The sequence below is a fragment of the Nelumbo nucifera genome, chromosome 7 (assembly GCF_055504915.1).
Source record: "Nelumbo nucifera cultivar China Antique chromosome 7, China Antique-T2T, whole genome shotgun sequence".
Taxonomy (NCBI): Eukaryota; Viridiplantae; Streptophyta; class Magnoliopsida; order Proteales; family Nelumbonaceae; genus Nelumbo; species Nelumbo nucifera.
The window spans coordinates 52,173,912-52,196,026 of record NC_142655.1 but is presented as its reverse complement, the minus strand read 5'-3'; the positions used below and the strand labels follow the sequence as shown (position 1 = coordinate 52,196,026).

The 22,115-nt window shown below is 39.0% G+C and overlaps 1 protein-coding gene and 1 pseudogene across 1 annotated transcript; one reads left to right on the top strand and one right to left on the bottom strand.

The window, feature by feature from the left end:
• Nucleotides 1-13,047: 13,047 nt before the first annotated feature.
• LOC148790499 (uncharacterized) lies at nucleotides 13,048-15,083 on the bottom strand. Its single transcript, XM_088892137.1, has 3 exons — nucleotides 14,965-15,083; nucleotides 13,992-14,875; nucleotides 13,048-13,838 (listed from the first exon to the last, which is right to left on the bottom strand). Exons 2-3 carry the CDS (start codon nucleotides 14,850-14,852, stop codon nucleotides 13,182-13,184), a joined length of 1,518 nt encoding a protein of 505 aa, XP_088748263.1. The 5' UTR covers nucleotides 14,853-14,875; nucleotides 14,965-15,083; the 3' UTR covers nucleotides 13,048-13,181.
• LOC104610537 (kinetochore protein NDC80 homolog pseudogene) lies at nucleotides 14,923-19,302 on the top strand (annotated as a pseudogene).
• Nucleotides 19,303-22,115: the final 2,813 nt, after the last annotated feature.

Below are 22,115 nucleotides of genomic sequence, written 5' to 3'. Positions count from 1 at the left end.
AAGGCTTCAGAAGCCCGTAGGAGGGAATACCAAGAATTGGAGGAGAAAAACTCCCTAGCCCGCTGCTATATCATAGCCTCTTTAGATAATCCGATACAGAGGCAGTTCGATTAGATTGAATTAGCCAAAGACATTGGATAGTCTGAAAACTATGTACGAAGAGCAGAACCGTTCTACTCGCCAAAAGGTCCTGAAGCAGTTCATGACCGTACAGATGACCAAGGGGTAGCAAGTTTATGACCATTGTCTCCAGATGATGGGTTACATAAATGAACTGGAGGCCCTTGGGCCCGGGCTAGATCTGGTCACGCAAATAGACGCCATTCTCAACTCCTTGTCTCCGTCCTTCAATCCGTTCATAATAAATTATAATATGAACAAGCTGAATGTCAGCGTTAAAGAGCTCAACAATATATTGCAATGAGTCGAGGAATTGATTAGGAAGGATGAGCGGATAGCCATGATTGTTGAAGCTGGCAAATCTGGCAAGAAGAGGAGAGCAAAGAGGAGAGCAAAGAGGAAACCCCAGAAAAAGGCCACTAAATCTAAGGAACAAAAGAAAGACAAGGCATCTGATGCTTATCAATACTGCAAGCAGGCCAACCACTAGAAGAGGAACTATCCTGCCTACCTGGAATCTAAGAAAGGTACTTTCGAAATTTGTGTCATGGAAGCTAATCTGTTAGTTGCTTCTGTGTCCTAGTGTGTTGACTTCGGGGCTTCAAATCATGCGTGTAATTCACTATAGGGGTTGAAAGTAAGCAGAAGGCTGAGTGAAGGAGAAGTGACACTTTACTTGGGGACATCTGCAAGTGTTGCAGCTACGACGATAGGAACCGTAGAATTAGTCTTTAGAGAAGGAATAGTTGTACTTAAGGATTGTCTTTATGTAAAAAACTTAAGAAGAAATCTAATTTCTGTTTCTAAACTGTGTGCTGATGGATATACTGTATGGTTTAGTAATATGATTACTATTAAAAGGAACAATAAATTCATCGCATGTGGGGAACTGGACAACAGTCTCTATGTTCTACATCTTTCTCTAGAAACTAACTTAACCGAAACTATGTCGGTCAAAATCCCCAAGAAAAGGACTCGTGATATAGTTAGTCCCACGTGCCTGTGACATTACCGACTTGGCCATATCGGTGTTGACCGAATCACAAGGTTGGTAAAGGATGGTCCTTTGGATTTTCTAACCGTAGAAGATCTTCCCACTTGTGATCCTTGCCTCCGAGTTAAGATGACAAAATGGCCATTTAACGGTAAGCCTGAAAGATGTACAAGCACACTTGACCTTATACATACTGATGTATGTGGTCCCCTGAGTGTTAGGACTCGTAACCAACACGTGTACTTCATCACCTTCACCGATGATTGCTCACGATATGGTTATGTGTACCTAATGAGACAGAAGTCCGAATCCTTTGAAAAGTTCTAGGAGTTCAGATAGGAAATCGAGAAGCAGTTAGGGAAAGAAATTAAGGCCCTTCGATCAGATCGAGGTGGCGAATATCTCTCTGACGAATTCAGGGACTACTTGAAAGCCAACAGGATAATATCACAGTTAGCTCCTCTTGCAACACCACAACTTAACGATGTTTTAGAGAGGAGGAATAAGACATTGTTAGACATGGTCCGATCACTTCTCACACGCTCAGAATTACCCACATCCTTTTGGGGGATATGCATTAGAGACTACAATCTACGTGCTGAATCGGGTTCCAACCAAATCGGTTTCGAAAACTCCATACGAACTTTGGACCGGAAAGAAACCAAGTGTCAGACACTTGAAGATTTGGGGTTGTCCTACGCACGTTAAAAGAACGAGTGCGGATAAGTTGGAATCCAAGACCAGCCGTTGCCTATTTGTAGGCTACCCAAAGGATTCAGTGGGTTATCTATTCTATGACCCAAGTGAGCAGAAAGTGTTCTGCTATCGAAACGTCCAGTTCTTAGAGGCCGATTATATCCTAGACACCCATCGTTAGGAAATAGTTCTTGATGAGGAGAGATTAGGAGCAGTGGGAGATGTCCCATAAGTTCCAGGTAGTGACCAACCTAGAATATCCACCCGGGTATCCAGGCCACCAGTCCGTTATGGTTATGACCAGGATAGTTATCTTGTGGAAGCCTTGACTAGTGAGGAGGATCCCTTGACTTACACAGAAGCTATGTTGGACATAGATTCCCAAAAGTGGGTGAAGGCCATGAGAGCCGAGATGGACTCAATGGAGGCCAATGAAGTCTAGAATCTAGTAGATCCGCCCTCTGGGGTAAAAGCAATTGGTTGCAAATGGATCTATAAGAGGAAGAAGGGCCTCGATGGCAAGGTTGAGACCTTCAAAGCTCGTTTGGTGGCGAAAGGGTATACTCAAAAAGAAGGTATCGACTATGAGGAAACCTTTTTGCCCGTGGCCATGTTTAAATCCATTAGGATCCTGCTAGTTGTAGCAGCATACCAAGACTACGAGATTTGGCAGATAGATGTCAAAACCGTGTTCCTAAATGGAGATCTTAGTGAATATTACTACATGCAACAGCCACAAGGCTTCATTGCTATTGGTCAGGAACACATGGTATGTAAACTTAATAAATCCATATATGGACTTAAGCAAGCTTCTAGGAGTTGGAACATCTGTTTTGACTCTGTAGTCAAATCGTTTGACTTTGAGCAGAATCCGAATAAGCCCTGTGTTTACAGGAAGTCCAGTGCCGAGTACATTGCCACAAGTGAAACTGCCAAAGAAGCCGTGTGGATGAAAAAGTTCATTCACGAATTAGGAGTGGTTCTGTCCATCACATCACCCATCCCATTGTAGTGTGACAACAATGGAGCGATCGCTCAAGCTAAGGAGCCTCGAGCCCACTCGAAGTCAAAGCACATCAAGAAGAAGTACCATGTACTGCGGGATATTGTTGGTAGAGGGGACATCTAGATTCAGAGGATAGCATCAGCGGATAATGTGGCAGACCCATTGACTAAGCCACTCACACAGAAAGTGTTTGAGAAACACGTGGAAAGCATGGGACTCCGACTTGTACCAGATTGGACCTAAGTGCAAGTGGGAGCTATTAGACAATTTTGTATGCCATTAGCTCTAATCAGTTTTGATGTACTTTTGACATTTAATGTAAGTGAATAAAGTGCATATTTGATTCATGTTGTGTGGTATGTTTCTGTGTAAGACCCTTAAACTGGACACTTAATGAGACTTGTGTTAGTTTAGAATATTCACAGCCATTGGATAAGTCTGGGGAGATTTATCCTGCCAAGGTTGACACTGGTGTGCTGGCAAATGTTGGGGTGGCCTGTCTCAGCTGCTAGGGTGAGACCCGAAGCACATGCAGTGTAGGATTACTTGAATCTTTGAACCGGACCAGATTTCCAATGTTTCCCTGGATCTTGGAGATTGATGGGCAAAACTAGAAAGTTACATCTGACCCCTAGACTCGATTATGATACTGCACTAGGTGTTGTGTTGGGCTGTCTTTGATATGCCAATCAGTGAGATCCTTAGCGGGGTCAAAACCTAGGTATGTTGGGACAGTCTGAGAATTCATCTGAGTGGGTGATCATAGTGACAGGATCAACCCATTTGTCGGACAAAGGTAATGATTGGGGATGCACTCTCTCTGATGAAAACCAAACTTCCGGCAGTTGATTTCAATCATTGGAATTTTGTTTCGCAAAGTTTATATATATGATATATAGATATGTATGGTTTCAAAATGTTTGCAAATGGTTTTAATTCCTGGGATCCATAGGAGCAGAGAGTGCAACACTGTTCCTTGCAGCTAAGGGAGAGGTCCTCTCTTGTCGGGTAGTGTTTGATCATTATGAGCGGAGAGGTTAAGTGTAAAGCCATTTAGGGTTACACTTGATGGGCTAATCTTGCATCTGACCACAGTCCCTGGGTTTTTATAAGATGGCTTGGCCCAGGGACCACTTAGTGTAAGTGTTGGGCCCATAGAGTCCATGTGACGGGCTCAGGGGGTTCACTGGGCTCTTTAGTGAATTCGGCTAGGCCTTGTAACAAAGGCTGGGCCGAACCCATGTGGCTGATGTGTAGATCAATGCTTGGGTTCCATGCCATACAAAGAAGCCCAACTGGGCAACAATTTGGAAGCCTGTTGAGCACTTAATACTTATTGGGCCTAAAGCCCATTTCGAACTGGTTGATTTGATTATCCACTTAAAGGGGCGAATTTTAGATTCAAATGAAGAGTAATCTCCTGATAAGATCAGAAGTGGGCTGATCTTATCTGCAGATAGGATTAAGATAATTCCCTATCCAAATACAGATTTGGATTGGGATAACTCCTAATATGATTAGGAGGTTTCTTAATCACTAAGAAAGAGGAGAAACCCTAGTCTTGAATTACTAGAATTCGAACCAAGGGTTTCAACAAGAAGAACCTCCTCCTGCAATTTGAGATTGGATCTCAGAAACCCTAGAGAGAAGAAAAGCAAATATGCCAACTTCAGCTCCAGAGTTCTTTTTCAGCCACCTCCGCCATTGACTGCCTAGTTCAATCTCTCTGAGAGGAAAAGGTCAAGAAGGTGTTCTTGATATCAGTCTTTGCTGAAAGGCTGATTATGTACGGTGCTCTTCGCTTCCATCGAATTCTTGTGAAGAATTTGGTTCGTAGGACGAACACCGCTAGTTCTGCTGCAGTATCACTACGCCATCTTCAGTGGGAGCAGACCTTGGGAGTATTCTTTGGGCATGAACACTAACGTTGGGAGATATCGACTCTCCATATCAGGTATAACCCTTTTTTTCTCTTTGGTTCGATTTGATCCTTGAATATTGTATTCTAAAATTAGGGAATGAGATTCCCAGTTTGAAGGGAGGAGAGAAATTTTTGAAATTTGCCCACCCTATTCCGTTGCATTCTTGGCGTCCATACGATGGATCTCTCTCTCCTTTCAGCTCATAGGTAGTACCTCCTTAGATTGTCCACATTCTAGGCACAGGGCACCTACCTCCCCTCCAATGTCTCGAGCTCATATGTTCCTTCACTGATCACCCATAGTAATTTTTAGGGACCTTCTCTGTCTAGTCGTTGTCTTGATCGTAGTCTGGTAGGTCCAAAGGACTCTAAGTAGCTCGTCTACTCATAAACCCTTAACTCGAGAAAGTCGAGCTTTAAGTCTACGGAGGATTGCCCTATTCGTCACCTCAGCATGTCTGTTTGTTTGTGGATGAGCCACCGAAGTGAAGTTCTGTTGGATCCCCTTCTCGACACACCAATTTTGGAACCTTATCTTCTCAAACTGCTTCCCAGTGCTGGATATTAGCACCTTCGGGAGTCCGAATCTGCATACTATGTTCTTCCAAAAGAAACTCTGTACATTTTGGGTTGCAATTGTCAGTAGTGGCTTGATGTCCACTCATTTCGTGAAGTAGTCAATCGTCATGACCACGATTATGGCTTTTTCACCAAATGGATTTCAGGGCAGATTTTGGCTTAAAGTAAGTGCTAGAAGTGCTTATTTTAAGCCTTCCAAACACAGCTAATAGTCATGTCTTCTTGCAATGTTTTGTAGGTATGTAGAGTGTGGATTGGGAATAGTGCACCGATGTGCACACGAATTCAGATTAGCTGAATGCTTTAGTTGTGTAATAGGCTATGGGACCAATGATAATGCCCCACACTGGTGACAAATTATATGGGATCCACACTAAGAGGTTGAATGGTTGTGGGCCCATGTATTTTATGATTGTTGCAAGTATTATAATTGGTTCCACAATCTGCTGAATAGCTATTGCATTCAACTAATCCTATCATGGTTAGACGGTTTTTTGCAAAGATGGAAAAATGGTTCTAGGCAAAGAATATTGTTGTGTAATGTTTTGCTACTATTCTTATATATTTTTTTTCTCATGTTTTGCTCCTCATATACACAAATCAACATTTCCCTTGGTTATTTTGTTAAGAAGTTTCATTTATGCTTAGAAACTAGACATGCATAGTTCATTAGTTTGTTGTTTTGGGTTGTGAGTGCACACCTCTTTGGAGTTGAGGGTTTATTAAATGATAGATTTAGGTTGTGCTTAGTACCATTGCCACTTCTTCTTGTAACATTTTAGGTTGATCAATACAAATTTTATGAGAATATATTTTTTTTTCTACCACAAATGCTTTGACTTAACACATAAGATTTGGTACTAATGTTGTTTCTTCGGGAAACGTTAAATTTGGTGTTTCTACTATAAATGCTAACACCCAATCCAATGCCTATATTTTTTAGTGCAAGTATTTCTCAAAAATCTGTACTGACCAACAAAAAATGTTGCAAGTAGAAGTGGTAATGGAACCAAATAGAACCTTAATTACTAGATCAAATTGTTGGATCTAAAACAAATGAACCAGTTCAGACTTGAGAGGTAGATTGCAAGACATGCTCATTTAAGTTCAAGGAATTAAGTTCTCGCTTTCTTTTCGGTAAGTTACTTACTTGGGTAAGTGCAGTCACATGGTTAAGTTGTTTCTGGAAAACGCTTACCCAAGTAAGTGCATTTACTCATGTTCTTTTATTTTTCATGTAAATAAGGAAATGACCATTTTAACCATAAAAATCCATTATTAAAAGGGGCATTTTTGTCTCATTCAAGTGTTGGCAACTTTCCCCATAGGTGGGAAAGTTATTTACCCACCTAGGAGATGGGTATCACTTGCCCTACCCAAGAAAATAAACTTTCCCTGGTCCCCACATAAATGTGAAAAAAAGAACATGGATTCTTGGTCAATGGGAACCAAAATCCAATTGACCAACTTTCCACTTCTCAAAATCTAAAAAAAAAAGAAAAAGAGAATGCTCCCTAAGTGTAATTAACTAATTAATAATATAATGTACAAGGTATCTGAAGTGGATGACTTATTTTTTCTATATCAATGAGAAGGATGAGATTCTATTAGAGAGTGACAGTAAAGGAATTATAAGAGAAACTAGTGGAAGATGACAGCAAATGTGGCCACACCACAAGGAAACAAAAAATAAGAAATAAGCTAGGATAGGACCAAATTATGCCAAAAACAGGCTATGGTGCAACCACATAGTAGTAGAAGACCCACAATACAACTCTGCTCTACCTGTGCCATCCTGAAATAGAATTACAGTGGAACATATGGGGCTGGAAACATGAGTCCTGTTTTCACCATTTCATTCTGTTTAATGACATATTCATTGTTAAATTATTGGTGCAACATGAAAAGAAAAACCAGTATCCGTGATAATGAGAATTTGGAAAAAGTTTTAGTGCCAGCTATCAACCTGACGCAACCTTCCTCCTTTATCCTGGCTTGGGGCCGGTGCTGTAAGATAAACTCACACTGGCATAATACATACAAATGCACTGTATACTGAAAGTGAAAGAGACTAAGGACACCAATGTTGGTGGTCCTGGCTGTTCATGGCCTTCCCTAGACCAATGAGACCAATCCTAAGTGTTCTCTGATTTGTGTTCCTATTATTACTAAATTTACATTGCATATAATCTATTTTATTCCCAGTTATTTTAAAACCACTTGTTTCAAAGGCATTTGTCCACAAACCTAATTTTGCATCTAATCTTTTGTTAGTTTTATCAATTAATACTATGTCACTAGAAAACAATAACCACCATGGGACCTCATTCTAAATATGTTTAGTTAATTCATCCATGATTAATGCATATAAATAAAGGCCAAGTGCTGAGCCATGGTGAATAACATAAAAAGACTGAAGAGCATCTGATACATAGCAGACACCTGTTTACATTACTTTCCTTTAGATGATTCCCCCGTATATTTGATCTTTGTCCATCCCCTGTCTTGGAAGAGATAACCATGCCATTTAATTATCTTGGAATCCATGTGAAATTTAGCTCCTTTGCCAAACTTCTTACCTCTCTCATGTTTTGTTTGTGGCATCATATGAATCTGCAGGAACCTAGCCTGTTTTGCATTACCCATCCAATAACTTTTCTTGAATTTCCTTCCATTATAAGATTTGTACTGTTGAGAGATTTTCCTAATCTCTGTCCCTGTAATAAGGAAATATAAGTTTCTACTTATACAAGGGTTAGTAGTGCTTGAATCCTCATTTTTTTTGGGACAATATTATGAAGTTCCTACTTTCCCTAGTGAAAGAAATAATAATTGAAGTGCTTTTCTATGGATCGCCCAGAGATCCTTTTGGGTATTCTGGTTTTCCTTTTCAACATACATACTGAAATATATTTTCTGTTCCAAATAATTTGAAGTAATATTCCCCACAAAATTGCTTACTAAAAGCAAAACCAGATTTTTCCCAATAACATGCTTTTAGCTACAAATAGAAGTAGACTGACTAATGCCTTGTTCACTAAAACATGATCAAATAGTTGGAAGCTTCAATTCTATTTGAATAATTAGCGATTCTTATTTATTTTAGTACTTAAACAAATAACCTTCCAAAACTGTGTATAGAATGTTTGAACCAATAGCATGAGTTCTATACACAGATGCATCACAAGAAAAGTGCAACCCTCCGGTAATAAACACTCCCAAAAAAGGTAGGAACTATTAGTTTAATTACAACACTTGCATATTCATAATAAGGAGATTAATAATAAAATAAGTCATTGTTCATACTTTATGACCCTTCCACATATGTGTTTTCTTGGTCTTATAGATATTACTGCATACATAGAGTGTGTAAAAGAAATCCTTAGAGAAAGGTATAAATAAAAATTGCTTTTCTTAAGAGAATTTATATTCATTTGTCTGCATAAGAGAGAAGCATGGAAAAAAATTAAACCTAACAGATTGAGAAATGATGGATGATAATAATATAATGTACAAGGTATCTGAAGTGGATGACTTACTTTTTCTCTATCAATAGAAAGGATGAGATTCTATTAGAGAGTGACAGTAAAGGAATTATAAGAGAAACTAGTGGTAGATGACAGCAAATGTGGCCACGCCACAAGGAACAAAAAATAAGAAATAAGCTAGGATAGGACCAAATTATGCCAAAAACAGGCTATGGTGCAACCACATAGTAGTAGAAGACCCACAATACAACTCTTCTCTACCTGTGCCATCCTGAAACAGAATTACAGTGGAACATATGGGGCTGGATACATGAGTCCTGTTTTCACCATTTCATTCTGTTTAATGACATATTCATTGTTAAATTATTGGTGCAACATGAAAAGAAAAACCAGTATCCGTGATAATGAGAATTTGGCAAAATTTTAGTGCCAGCTATCAACCTGACGCAACCTTCCTCCTTTATCCTGGCTTGGGGCCGGTGCTGTAAGATAAACTCACACTGGCATAATACATACAAATGCATGCATATGTTTCTTAATCTCTGACAATTATAGCTGTAGAACTCCTTAATCAGAATGACTCATAGCCACTCACTATAAATAATTTCATACTTTATCAGGTTTCAAACAAGTTCAAACCAATCTCTCCAAAGCCATTCACAATCAGAAAGACAAATAGTTGTTTCAAAGAAATATGTAAGTACTGTGTACATTGTTGCGCATAAAAGATCGAATACCTATACATTGAGTCTAGAAAATAAAAAAAAAAAAATTATTTACAGACCAAATGTAATAAATAAATCAAGAAACTGCAAATCTTGCAGGTTCCCTGCGCAAACCAAGATTTCGATCTCCTCTTGTAAGAACAGCCCATAAATCAAGAAAATCATAAAGAACAATTCTAAATAATAATCAGATTTATATAAAATTAATTTCAGATTATTCGCCCATTAATTTTGGGAACAAATTCCCAAAACCCATATCTGCGCAAATTGGGTAGAACACCTTCTCCCCAATTGCGCAGGTTCAGATCTGAAACAAACTGGTTCAAGATTTGAACCTGGCTCTGATACCACTGAAGGGATGAGAGATCCATCCTATGGACGCCCAAAGATTGCGGAATAAGGGGCGAATTTCAAAAAAATTTTCTCTCCCTTCAACTAGGAATCGTATTCCCTATTTAGAAAATCATATTTTCAAGGATCAATCTTGAACCATAAACTGAACCAGATCTGAAACAAAAGGAGTGGGAAAGGATTATACCTGATACGGAGAAATACTATCTCCCAATGGAGGTGTTCACGCCCAAGGAAGGATCCAAAATCTGCTCCCACTAAAGATGGCGCACTGACGGATGGAGCAGAATCAGCAATGTTCTTCAAAAGAACTCGACCCTTCGCAAGAATCAACTGGACGGCTTGTGAGTACAGCTCCAATCAATCTTTTCCCAAAAGATTGAAATCAAGATCTAATCTTGATTGCTCCCAAGAACTGGAGATCGAACTGAAGGAATGGCAATGGCAGGAAGGTGGCGGCAAAAGAGAATTCGCAGTATGCAGGAAATCTCTTAATCTCTCTTTCTTAAAGAGAAGAATGCTATTGATGTTATTGTGTTCTTCAAGGCTGCCGCCCCCTTCCCCTTTTATAATCTTAAAGGGATCAGCTCCCAATCAGATTAGGAGTTACTAATCCAAATCATATTTGGGTTAGAAGTCCCTTAGTGATAAGGGATAATCCTTATCTTATCTGCAGATCAGATCAGCTGTCTCCTAATCTAATTAGGAGGTTTCCAGATCTAAATCTCATTTAGATCTTGGACTCTCTTAGTGGATAGGGTCTAAGCCCAATCCTTTTAGCTGACCCACTTCAGAATTCGCCCCCTTTAAATGACTGATCAAATCAGCCCAGTTCGAAATGGGCTTAAGGCCCATTAAGGTTATGTACTCAAAAAACCCTCCAAATTGCTGCCCAGTTGGGCTTCCTTGTATGGCGTGGGACCAAAGCATTGATCTACACATCAGCCACATGGGTTCAGCCCAGCCTTTGTTACAAGGCCTGGCCGAATGCACTGCTGAAGACAGTGTACCCTCTGAAACCCATCAAATGAGCTCTATGGGCCCAACACTTACACTAAGTGGTCCCTGGGCCAAGCCACCTTGTAACACCCAGGGACTGTGGGCAGATGCAAGATTAGCCCATCAGGTGTTATCCTCAATGGTCTTACAACCTCTCAGCCCGTAATGATCATACACTACCCGACAAGAGAGGACCTCTCCCTCGGCTGCAAGGAACAGTATTGCACTCTCCACTCATATGGATCCCAGGAATTAAAACCTTCTTGCAAACATTTTAGAAACCATATATACTTTTATATCTTATATAAAATATATTTTGCAAAACAAATCTCAACGGTTGAAATCAGTTGCCGGCAGTCTTGGTTTCCATCAGTGAGAGTGCATCCCCGATCATTACCTTTGTCTGACAAAGGGGCTGATCCTGTCACTATGATCACCCACTCAAATGAATTCTCGGACTGTCCCAACATACCCAGGTTTTGACCCCCGCTAAGGATCTCACTGATTGGTACATCAAAGACAGCCCAATCCGACACCTAGTGCAGTATCATAATCGAGTCTAGGGGTCGGGTGTAACTTTCCAGTTTTGCCCATCAATCTCCAAGGTCCAGGGCAATACTGGAAATCTGGTCCAGTTCATAGATTCAATGAATCCTACACTGTATGTGCCTAGGGTCTCACCCTGGCAGCTAAGACAGGCCACCCCAACCGACTTGGTGGCACCACAGTGTCAGCCTTGTCAGGATAGGTCTCCCCAGACCGAACCACTGGCTGTGAACATTCTAAACTAACACGAGTCTCATTAAGTGTCCAGTTTAAGGGTATTACACAGAAACATACCAAGGGAACATGAATCAAATATGTATCTTTATTCATTTACAATAAACTCATAAAGTACATCATTCTGATTGAAGCTATGGGCATACAAAACTGTCTAACACTGTGTACATTGTTGCGCATAAAAGGATGAGCATCAACAAAATGGAAAAATACAGACACAGGAATTTCAGGCTAAAATTGTCAGTTTTATGCTAGTGAGGTAGCGGACAACCAGAAAATATTGTCCTAGACATCAAATAAAAGTCAATAAACATACTTTATCTCAATGTTACTAGAAATGTTGCCTACTTGTGTACATTGTCTCTTCTAGAAAGCATGTAATTGTGAAATTTGTTGTATCAACCACACGATTGCAAACCTAATTAAATAATGGAATTATCCAATATTGCCTTGCAATGAAACAAATTATTAGACCTGGAATAAAAGACTCTGTGCTTCAAAATGTGATGAAAAAATCACCTCAAGAGACCCTCTTGAATCACAGATGCAAAAGGTGACTAAATAAGAGTTGCCTTCCACAACAAACTTCTTGAACTCAGAGTTGTAAATTCTAATAACCTTAAACCCAGAAAAATTGCTGTACACACGATAGATTATACAACTCAGTTGCCTGTTTTTGCATGTATTTCCATGAGAGCCAAGACCAGAAATCAATGTTTGATGTTTCAATACATGACATAGATATTAGATAGTACACCATGAACGAAACAATGTCCATGAAAATGCACGGCACAATGTATTCTCCCACCTTGCAAAACAGCTTTCTCATTCTTATTTTCGAAAGTGGTCATTAACAGCACACCAGTGAATGGCCAGCAGGAATCATTATATACGTGAGTAGGGTTAACAGCTGATTCCTCTGCTTCAGCTAAATCTGCCGACTCTGAAGTAAACTGCAGCTAAATCCAGTGTTGTGCTTACAATAAATGGATTACTTTTGAGTTTATCATTTTGAGTAAACTGTAGTTTACCCATTATCTTAAGCAGGAGCATTTTATGTTAACCCAAATTAGTGACAAAAAGGATAAAAAAAGGAAAGGAAGGGGGGGGGGGAGGAAGCATTTATGAGCCAGAAATAACTCGCATTGATATAATTACAATACCACCATCGTAAACCACTGAACCAAACCTAAGTAAATCTCTTTTCCTAATTATTTCCTTCTTTGGTTTTTTTTTTATTTCTCTGGACCACAAGAAGCCAGACCAATCCATAAGAAGCAAACTAGGCTGGCATCGGAAAACCATTTGAAGATTTTATATGGGTAGCTAGCAATCATATAATTAAAACAATGGACAAAACTTTCTGATTGCCTTTCAAACTCCTCATAAACAGCCAAATAAATAAAATGATTGAATTGAATCGAACCAGAAAAATCAAATTTCAAAGCTTCATACATTTGCCAAACTTATAACTTGGTCCTTAGACCATGTACAAAAAACAATAGAAGAAAAGGAAAAACTACTAATCATGTGGCCTTGGATGCATCAGGATATCAAAGTCACTGATAGTCCATTCTACAACTTGATCAGGGTTCATGAAAACCTCTGTACCAACGCCAATAGAGTCCCAAGACCTATCTATAGGCACAGTCCCTGGATCCTGATAGAAAGGTAATGTGAATGCCAATTGTCCAGCCTTTAGCTTCCACTTCCTTGAATCACCGATCCATCCATCTCCTTGCTTCTTTGGGAATCCATATGATTCCCAAACCGGATGAGGTAGTATCTTAATAATCTCCTGTGGCATTGGATTGCTGTAAGGGTCGCATAGTTGGTATAGCTCTTGAAGGTGTTCAGCATTGCTAGGTGCACAGTAACTATGGTAAGCCTCATATGGAAAGTTTGCTGTGTCATTACGATATATGGGAGGGGAACCACCACGAGTAATGTGATACGGAGGACATGCTTTTAAGTTGGTAGGGCTACACAGTGCAGTTGTGTTTGGACTGAGGATCATTCTGAAGTATCGATTTACATCAATTCTACTATTGCCTTCGCATCTAAGACCTTCGTTCCGCCAACAGCTTCTCATCTCTAGCAAGTTGAATTGGCTATTTGCACCTCCTCCCTTGAGCACATTAAGTGTGAAAATCACTTCAAAGTCTGGTGAAATTGTAAGCTGCAATATCAGAACAAACCAAAAGAAGTTAAAACTCTTAACTAACTAAAAAATATCATTGCAAATTATATGATCAAATAATCAATATGATCAGAAATCAGAAATTAATTATGGAAAAAATATAAAGAAAGATGCCAGCACATTGATACTTACATCCTTAGTCATTCCTCTGGTACCATAGCCAAATTTTCCACCAGCAGTATCAGATTTCAGGGTGAGCTTTAGTGATGGGTATTTGTCTGATGTCCTCAAAAAGTGATGAAAAGCCCAACTCTTGTCCTCTCCAAGCTTCTTTTCCCATGATACAGAGTAGTAGGAAATGTTACGTGTTACTCCTTTACCAAAATCAACATCCAAGTCATAGGTGCCAAAGAAACTCCCTCTAAGAAAATTCTCCTTTCCAACAGTTTGCAAGCTGGTATAGTTATGGAACATAAGTGGCTGATTCATACACCCCTTTCCAAAACATGAGAATCCATCTTCTGAATGTTCAAAGGGACCGACCTTCCTGCCTTTACTGGGGCACAATCCAGCATGTGTGTCTAGGTTACCATTTCTAAGAGTAATCATCCAAAACTGATAATAGTCAGAAATAAACCTTAGGTCGTTCCCATGTACCTCACACTTGGAACCAAGATACAGTTCCTTCTGAACAGCATACAAATCTGGGTCATTAAGATGAGACAAATGTTGTCCCCTGAATGAACTAGGAAAAGGCTTTCCAACACTTAATCTGTTATCGGCTTCTGTGACTCTATGCCGAACAGAGAATGTCTTAGGATGGACATCAAAGCAATCAGCTGCAGCCGGGCTCCCCATCTTAGGAGCTTCAGATCCAACCTTGTTACAGTAGTTCCATGAGTCTATGGCCAATCTAAGGTTAGAATTTCTCATACCAGGATCTCCCACAACGGAATATTCAGGTCCAGGCCACTCGTAATCATCTAATTGACCGAAGGAAACAGTGAAGGAAAAGATTGAAAGGAAGGAAAGAATAGCTAACACCATAGCCATTTTGTTTGTTGCAGACGCACGCACTGCAGATAAACAGAAGAGAAGAGAAATCAGTGTAACGGAACAGAAAATGGATAAGAAAGAGAAACAAAGGAAGGGAGAAGAGACTTACCGTAATGATTTCTCGGTGTTGAATCGGACCAAGTGTAGTGTTGATGATGCTGTGTGTATGCGAATGAGAGTGAGAGGCAGATTCTATTTACTATTTATAAAACAAGAATCCTACTTAGAGTAATAACGTGTGCTCGAATGAAACTCTGTTAACCGACTTAATTAACCGAGTAACAGATAAGATTGTGATTGAAACGACAAGAATAGGAAATAAGACAGCCGGCCAATCGAAAAGGAAGGCTAAAATGTTGGAGTTGGAATAGGATTATTAGTAGAAACGGCTGCTGGAATGGAATTCTTAACCGACTTAACTAACAGAGTAACAGATACAGAGATTATTAGTAGAAGCGGCAATAATAAGAAATAAGAAAACCGGTCGTCAACCGAAAAGCCTAAAATGTTGGAGTTGGAGTTGGAGTTGGAGAGTACTTCGGACAATCACAACAACTAACGGCTGCCTTTTTATGGCGGTTACTAACGCTCCACACCGACCAAAGCTGATAGTTCTTTATGAATATCGGGTCGGGTCGGGTCGGGTCTGGATCTAAGTGGAACCAGAACCGTCCCGGTTAATATTCCGGACAGTTATACTGAAGACTAGGGGTGTAAATGGATCGAAATCGAATTAGATCAGGTAAAAAGGCTTCTCGAATGGGCATTGTCCGGATGGGAGCCCAAACTCCACCAAAAGTATTGAAGAAGATGATTTCTTTTGTTTTAAGAGGATCTTCTCCCTTCAAATACACCACCCTCTTTGATACACCTAATTTGTAATTACTATGGATGTCAAAGGGCTGGGTTAAGTGGTATACCTGCCTTAATATGTTACATGTAACATTGTAAATATGGACTTTGTTGCTGCTTGGATTAACAAGGAGATGAATGTAAGACCTAGGGTTTTGGCAACTTGTAGTCCTGGAACGGTGTTAGAGGCATTGGAGTTATGTCCCTAGGGCCAGTCTTTGATACTAAAATGTAGTGTGTTCTCATGTGTTGTACTTTGGGGTTCTGTGCCCTTATATAATTGATATTAATAATCAATTTTAAAATAAAGTTAATATTGAGAAATTAATAAAAATAATGGTAATAATTAAATAATATTATATTATTATTTTAATAGTAAGTAATTAAATGATAAAATACTTAATTATTATGATTGAATAATTAAAACAATAACAATAGTTAAAAATAATGATAATAGAAAAATATTAAATAATTAAACAATTAAATATTAATAATCTAATGAGATAATAAATAAATAAATAAAATAGTAACTAATTATTATTATTTTAATAACAATAATAATATAATTGTTAATTTAATAAATAATAATAATGATTTTAATCATATTTATCTTTATGAAAATAATATTTTATTATTATTATTATTCTAATTATTATTATTATTATTATTATTATTATTATTATTATTGTTATTATTATTATTATTATTACTATTATTATTATTATTATTATAAAGTTTTAATATAATAAGAGCATGTTACGAAAAATAAATGATGAACAAAATGCACAAAGGGAAATTGGGGAATAAATAATAAAAATATTGTCATTCTGATGTTTGAAATCTAATAAAATAAGAGGTATTAAAAGAACATTGAAAGTCATTTGCTTTGAAGGTATTACAGATTGAAAACAGGTTAAAACAACAAGGCCTTGGATAGGCTATGCTTAATTACAAATGCCATACAACTCTTTCATCAATTTTGCTTTTTTTTTTTGTAAACTAATTTTGCTTAACTGAGTGTGACTAAAAAACAAAAGAGGGTGTAAATTACCAAAAACACCCATTGTACTATGAGGTCAGTCAATGATAATTACCCGTGAACTTACACTTTGAGACAAATACCCTTCACTATTAAGTTAGACGATGAAACGCATTAAATTATCAAAATATTCACTTGAACTTTCTTTATTTTAAAAATTTTTGACCAATTAAGTGGTATCATAAACGTGGTAGTCAATCAAGTGTTATTTATCAAAATTCATTGGTGGGTTTTGATTGATCAAAACTCTTCTGATACCATGTCTTTCCCGTATCATAGATTTTCCCTTTTATTTTTCTTGTCATTTTATCTTAAACCATAATTGACACAAAATACTTTCATTTTCCAAAGGAAACCAGATAGAATAACAACAAGGATCATTTTATTGACATACAAAAAAGTTTCTTTAAATCCTTGTTTTATTTTATTGACACGAATGTCTTTGTTCATCTTAAAATATAAAAATTATTCATTCCTTCAAACCAAACATAGCCTAAATACATATATATTGAAAAGAAACCTCTACCATTTTATCTAAATATTGAATCCGGTTAGAAATATAAACCTATAGAACTTCAATATGATATTTAGAAAATTAATTGAACCATAAATCATTCAAATAAATAATAAAAGGGTAATTTAGATATTTAAAAATTTTAAATAGTTGAATGAGAATTTTTTCGAAGTAAATAGACGAAACTCTAAGATAGACCTGTTCCTGGGCTAGGCTTTGTGTATGAATCAACATAAAGAATTCAGGCCCAAGCCTGAGCTCGACCGGACCATTAGGCCTAGGTCTTGAGCCCGAGTCCGACCCTCATATTAAAGCTCGAAGCCCAAGCCTGGATAGAAATTTGAAAACATATTTTTTTTCTTTTTTTTATTCAATAAAAATTGTTTTATTTATATTAAAAACCTTCGAAACTAAAAAATAATAAAGATCTTACTATTACTTGAAAAAACAAAGAGAAGAAGGGCAAAGAAAAAAATATGTATATATATATATATTTTATTAAATAATATATATATTTTATTATTTAATATATAGTATCATGTCGGGCTTGGGCTTGGGCCAGGCTTTTTCGAGAAAGCCCAAGCCCGGTCCGAAAAAAAGTTAGGTTTGGTGTCTTAGGCCCAAGCCCAAACCCACATGCCTAAAATTATGACCAAACCCAACTTATAACTGGCCAAACCTAACTGGGCCATTGGGCTACTCGGCCCATGAATAGGTCTACTCCAAGGCCAAGGGGGCATTTGTGGCAAAGTGAAAGTTGAGAGAATCTTTGTGTTCAGGGGGTAATTTCTATTGACGCATATTTGGGGGAGTATTTTGTAATTTACCTAAAAGAGGGGAGTAAGACAAACAAGCAGGAAAGACTAAAAGAGAGACGAATACGAACAGACAGAAGTCACTGAACTAGAAGCGAGAGACGGAGAGAAATGAGAGGAGCCATTGGTGGGCGGAGATGCCCAAAGGACTCTCTGCAATATCGATCGACACTCTCCATTTAAGCACCATTCTTAACCGAGACTCCGACACCAGTTTCTGCAGCAGCCGCCCCTCCAACTCTTCCATCCGGATAGGTCGCGCCACCCCTGGCCCCATTACCGATCGCGCCCATCAGGCCTCCGCCATCCACGTCATCAATGCTTACCTCGCTTTCCACTCCTCCTCCACTGTCCTCAAGCCCCCTCTCCCCTCTGCCAAAGACATCACTGACACCATTCGCTTTCTCTTCACTCGCCTCAATTGGCCCTCTTTCAAACTCGAAGAAGATCTTCCTCTTCTCCTCAAACACCTCAATTGCCCCTTCAAACTCAACAAAATCCGCCCTCAAAGCTCCCGACACTCTTCACTCCTGGCCTTACCTTCTTGCCTTCATTCACTGGCTCGTTGAGCTTGTGCTCTACAACGATCACATCATGTCTTCTTCAACAATGACGACAAATTCACTCTTCTGAGATAATAGGGTTCTTATTGACATCGTAAATTGCTACTCGCTCTACATCTACGGTGACAATGATGGTGTTGAAGATCTCGATAATGAATTCAATAGACAAATGGAACAAGAGAGGGATGCCGCGGCTGAGAAAGTTAAGTCGTTGGGGAAAGAAGTGGCTAATCTTGAAGCCCAACTTGAAGCATTGAGGTTAGGGCCGTCCGAGAGGGAGGTGCTTGAGAAAGATAAATCTATGTTGGAGAAGGATGTGCAGAAGTTTCACACAATTGTTGAGGATCTCACTAACACAATTGTGATGGTGGAGAAGACTTTGAAGGATTAGGAGAAGGAATTGGACGCCAAACTCTAGGAGAATAAGAGGATTTCTGAGGAGAATGAGGAGACGGAGAAGAGGGTTGATGCACTGACTGTGAATGCTAGGGATGCGGAGAGGATGAAGAGGAAGCTCCATGCTATGGAAAGAGATATTGCGGAGACAGAGCTTGCGAGGAACGATTGGGAGGAGAAATGCTGGGACCTTGATGCCACTCTAGCACATAAGCTTAAGGAACTCGAGAATCTCTCAATTGAATGCCATCATGCTCTTTGGAGGTGAATTGCTAAGATTTGCTTGATGATTTGCATTTTGAATTGTTTTTGCCAATTCATCTCTAACTATTGTGTTGGAGCTGCGTCAGTTATCTGATTTAGAAGGTATATTGCTTCATGATCTAAATAGGTCAGAAACCATTTTAGTTTTAATTTTATAATTGAAGCATTTTGGTTTGTGGGTTTCCTGAGTATTATTTGAAATTCCATTCTGTTAGACAGTTTTGTATGCCCTTAGCTTCAATCAGAATGATGTACTTTATGAGTTTATTGTAAATGAATAAAGATGCATATTTGATTCATGTTCCCTTGGTATGTTTCTGTGTAAAACCCTTAAACTGGACACTTAATGAGACTCGTGTTAGTTTAGAATGTTCACAGCCAGTGGGTCGGTCTGGAGAGACCTATCCTGACAAGGTTGACACTGTGGTGCCACCAAGTCGGTTGGGGTGGCCTGTCTCAGCTGCCAGGGTGAGACCCTAGGCACATACAGTGTAGGATTCATTGAATCTATGAACTGGACCAGATTTCCAGTATTGCCCTGGACCTTGGAGATTGATGGGCAAAACTGGAAAGTTACACCCGACCCCTAGACTCGATTATGATACTGCACTAGGTGTCGGATTGGGCTGTCTTTGATGTACCAATCAGTGAGATCCTTAGCGGGGGTCAAAACCTGGGTATGTTGGGACAGTCCGAGAATTCATCTGTGGGTGATCATAGTGACAGGATCAGCCCCTTTGTCGGACAAAGGTAATGATCGGGGATGCACTCTCACTGATGGAAACCAAGACTGCCGGCAGCCGATTTCAACCGTTGAGATTTGTTTTGCAAAATATATTTTATATGAGATATAAAAGTATATATATTATGGTTTCTAAAATGTTTGCAAAAGGTTTTAATTCCCACGATCCATATAAGTGGAGAGTGCAACACTGTTCCTTGTAGCCGAGGGAGAGGTCCTCTCTTGTCGGGCAGTGTATGATCATTATGGGCTGTGAGGTTAAGTGTAAGACCATTGAGGATAATACCTGATGGGCTAATCTTGCATCTGCCCACAGTCCCTGGGTGTTACAAGGTGGCTTGGGCCAGGGACCACTTAGTGTAAGTGTTGGGCCCATAGAGCCCATTTGATGGGTTTCAGGGGGTGCACTGTCATTAACAGTGTATTTGGCCAGGCCTTGTAACAAAGGCTGGGCCAAAACCATGTGGCTGATGTGTAGATCAATGCTTGGGTCCCACGCCATACAAGGAAGCCCAACTGGGTAGCAATTTGGAAGCCTTTTGAGTACATAACCTTAAATGGGCCTTAAGCCCATTTTGAACTGGGCTGATTTGATCAGTCATTTAAAGGGGGCGAATTCTTAAGAGGGTCAGCTAAAAGGATTGGGCTTAGACCCTATCCACTCAGAGAATCCAAGATCTAAATGAGATTTAGATCTGGAAACCTCCTAATTAGATTAGGAGACAGCTGATCTGATCTGCAGATAAGATAAGGGTTATCCCTTAGGGACTTCTAACCCAAATATGATTTGGATTAGCAGCTCCTAATCTGATTAGGAGCTGATCCCTTTAAGATTATAAAAGGGGAAGGGGGCGGCAGCCTCAAAAGAGAACAAGATCAACAGCATTCTTCTCTTTGAAGAAAGAGAGATTGAGAGATTTCTATATACTGCGAATTCTCTCCTGCCGCCACCTTCCTGCTATTGCCATTCCTTCAGTTCGATCTCCAGTTCTAGGGAGCAATCAAGATTGGATCTTGATTTCAATCTTTTGTGAAAAGATTGGTTGGAGCTGTACTCATGTCGTCCAGTTGATCCTTACGTAGGATCAAGTTCTTTTGAAGAACGTTGCTGATTCTGCTCCACCCTACACTGCGCCATCTTCAGTGGGAGCAGTCTTTGGATCCTTCCTTGGGCGTGAACACCTCCATTGGGAGATATTACTTCTCTGTATCAGGTATAATCCTCTCCCATTATTTTTGGTTCAGATCTGGTTCAGTTTATGGTTCAAGATTGATTCTTGAAAATACGATTTTCTAAATAGGGAATACAATTCCCAGTTGAGGGGAGAAAAAAAAAAAACAAAAATTTTGAACTTCGCCCCTTATTCCGCAATCTTTGGGCATCCATAGGATGGATCTCTCCTCCCCTTCAGTGGTATCAGAGCCAGGTTCAAATCTTGAACCATCTTGTTTCAGATCTGAACCTGCGCAAATGGACAGAAGTTGTTCTACCCAATTTGCGCAGATATGGGTTTTTGGGAATTTTTTCCCAAAATTAATGGGCGAATAATCTGAAATTAATTTTATATAAATCTGATTATTATTTAGAATTATTCTTTATGATTTTCTTGATTTATGGGCTGTTCGTACAAGAGGAGATCGAAATCTTGGTTTGCGCAGGGAACCTGCAAGATTTGCAGTTTCCTGATTTATTTATTACATTTGGTCTGTAAATAATTTTTTTTTTTATTTTTAGGCTCAATGTATAGGCATTCGATCTGATGTAATAATTAATAGAAATAGGATTTCTATTTAATTTTATTTTGGATCGAAGATGGCGGTGCAGAAAGGGAGAAATCGCAAAGAAGAAGATTTCGCAGATGGGAGAATCGCTATTTGCGATTTGCAGTTTATAAACTGCATTCTGTGATCTAACCTCTGTTTTGCAGGATGGATTGTACGAACAGCCCTGATTGATTGATTGTTGTTTTTCTTTTATCAGTAATTAATTTCAGATTATTTTCTTGAATTAAAGATTTAATTAGAAATCAAACCCTAGACCCATTCGAACCAAGATTGGTTCAAACTGTTTGGAC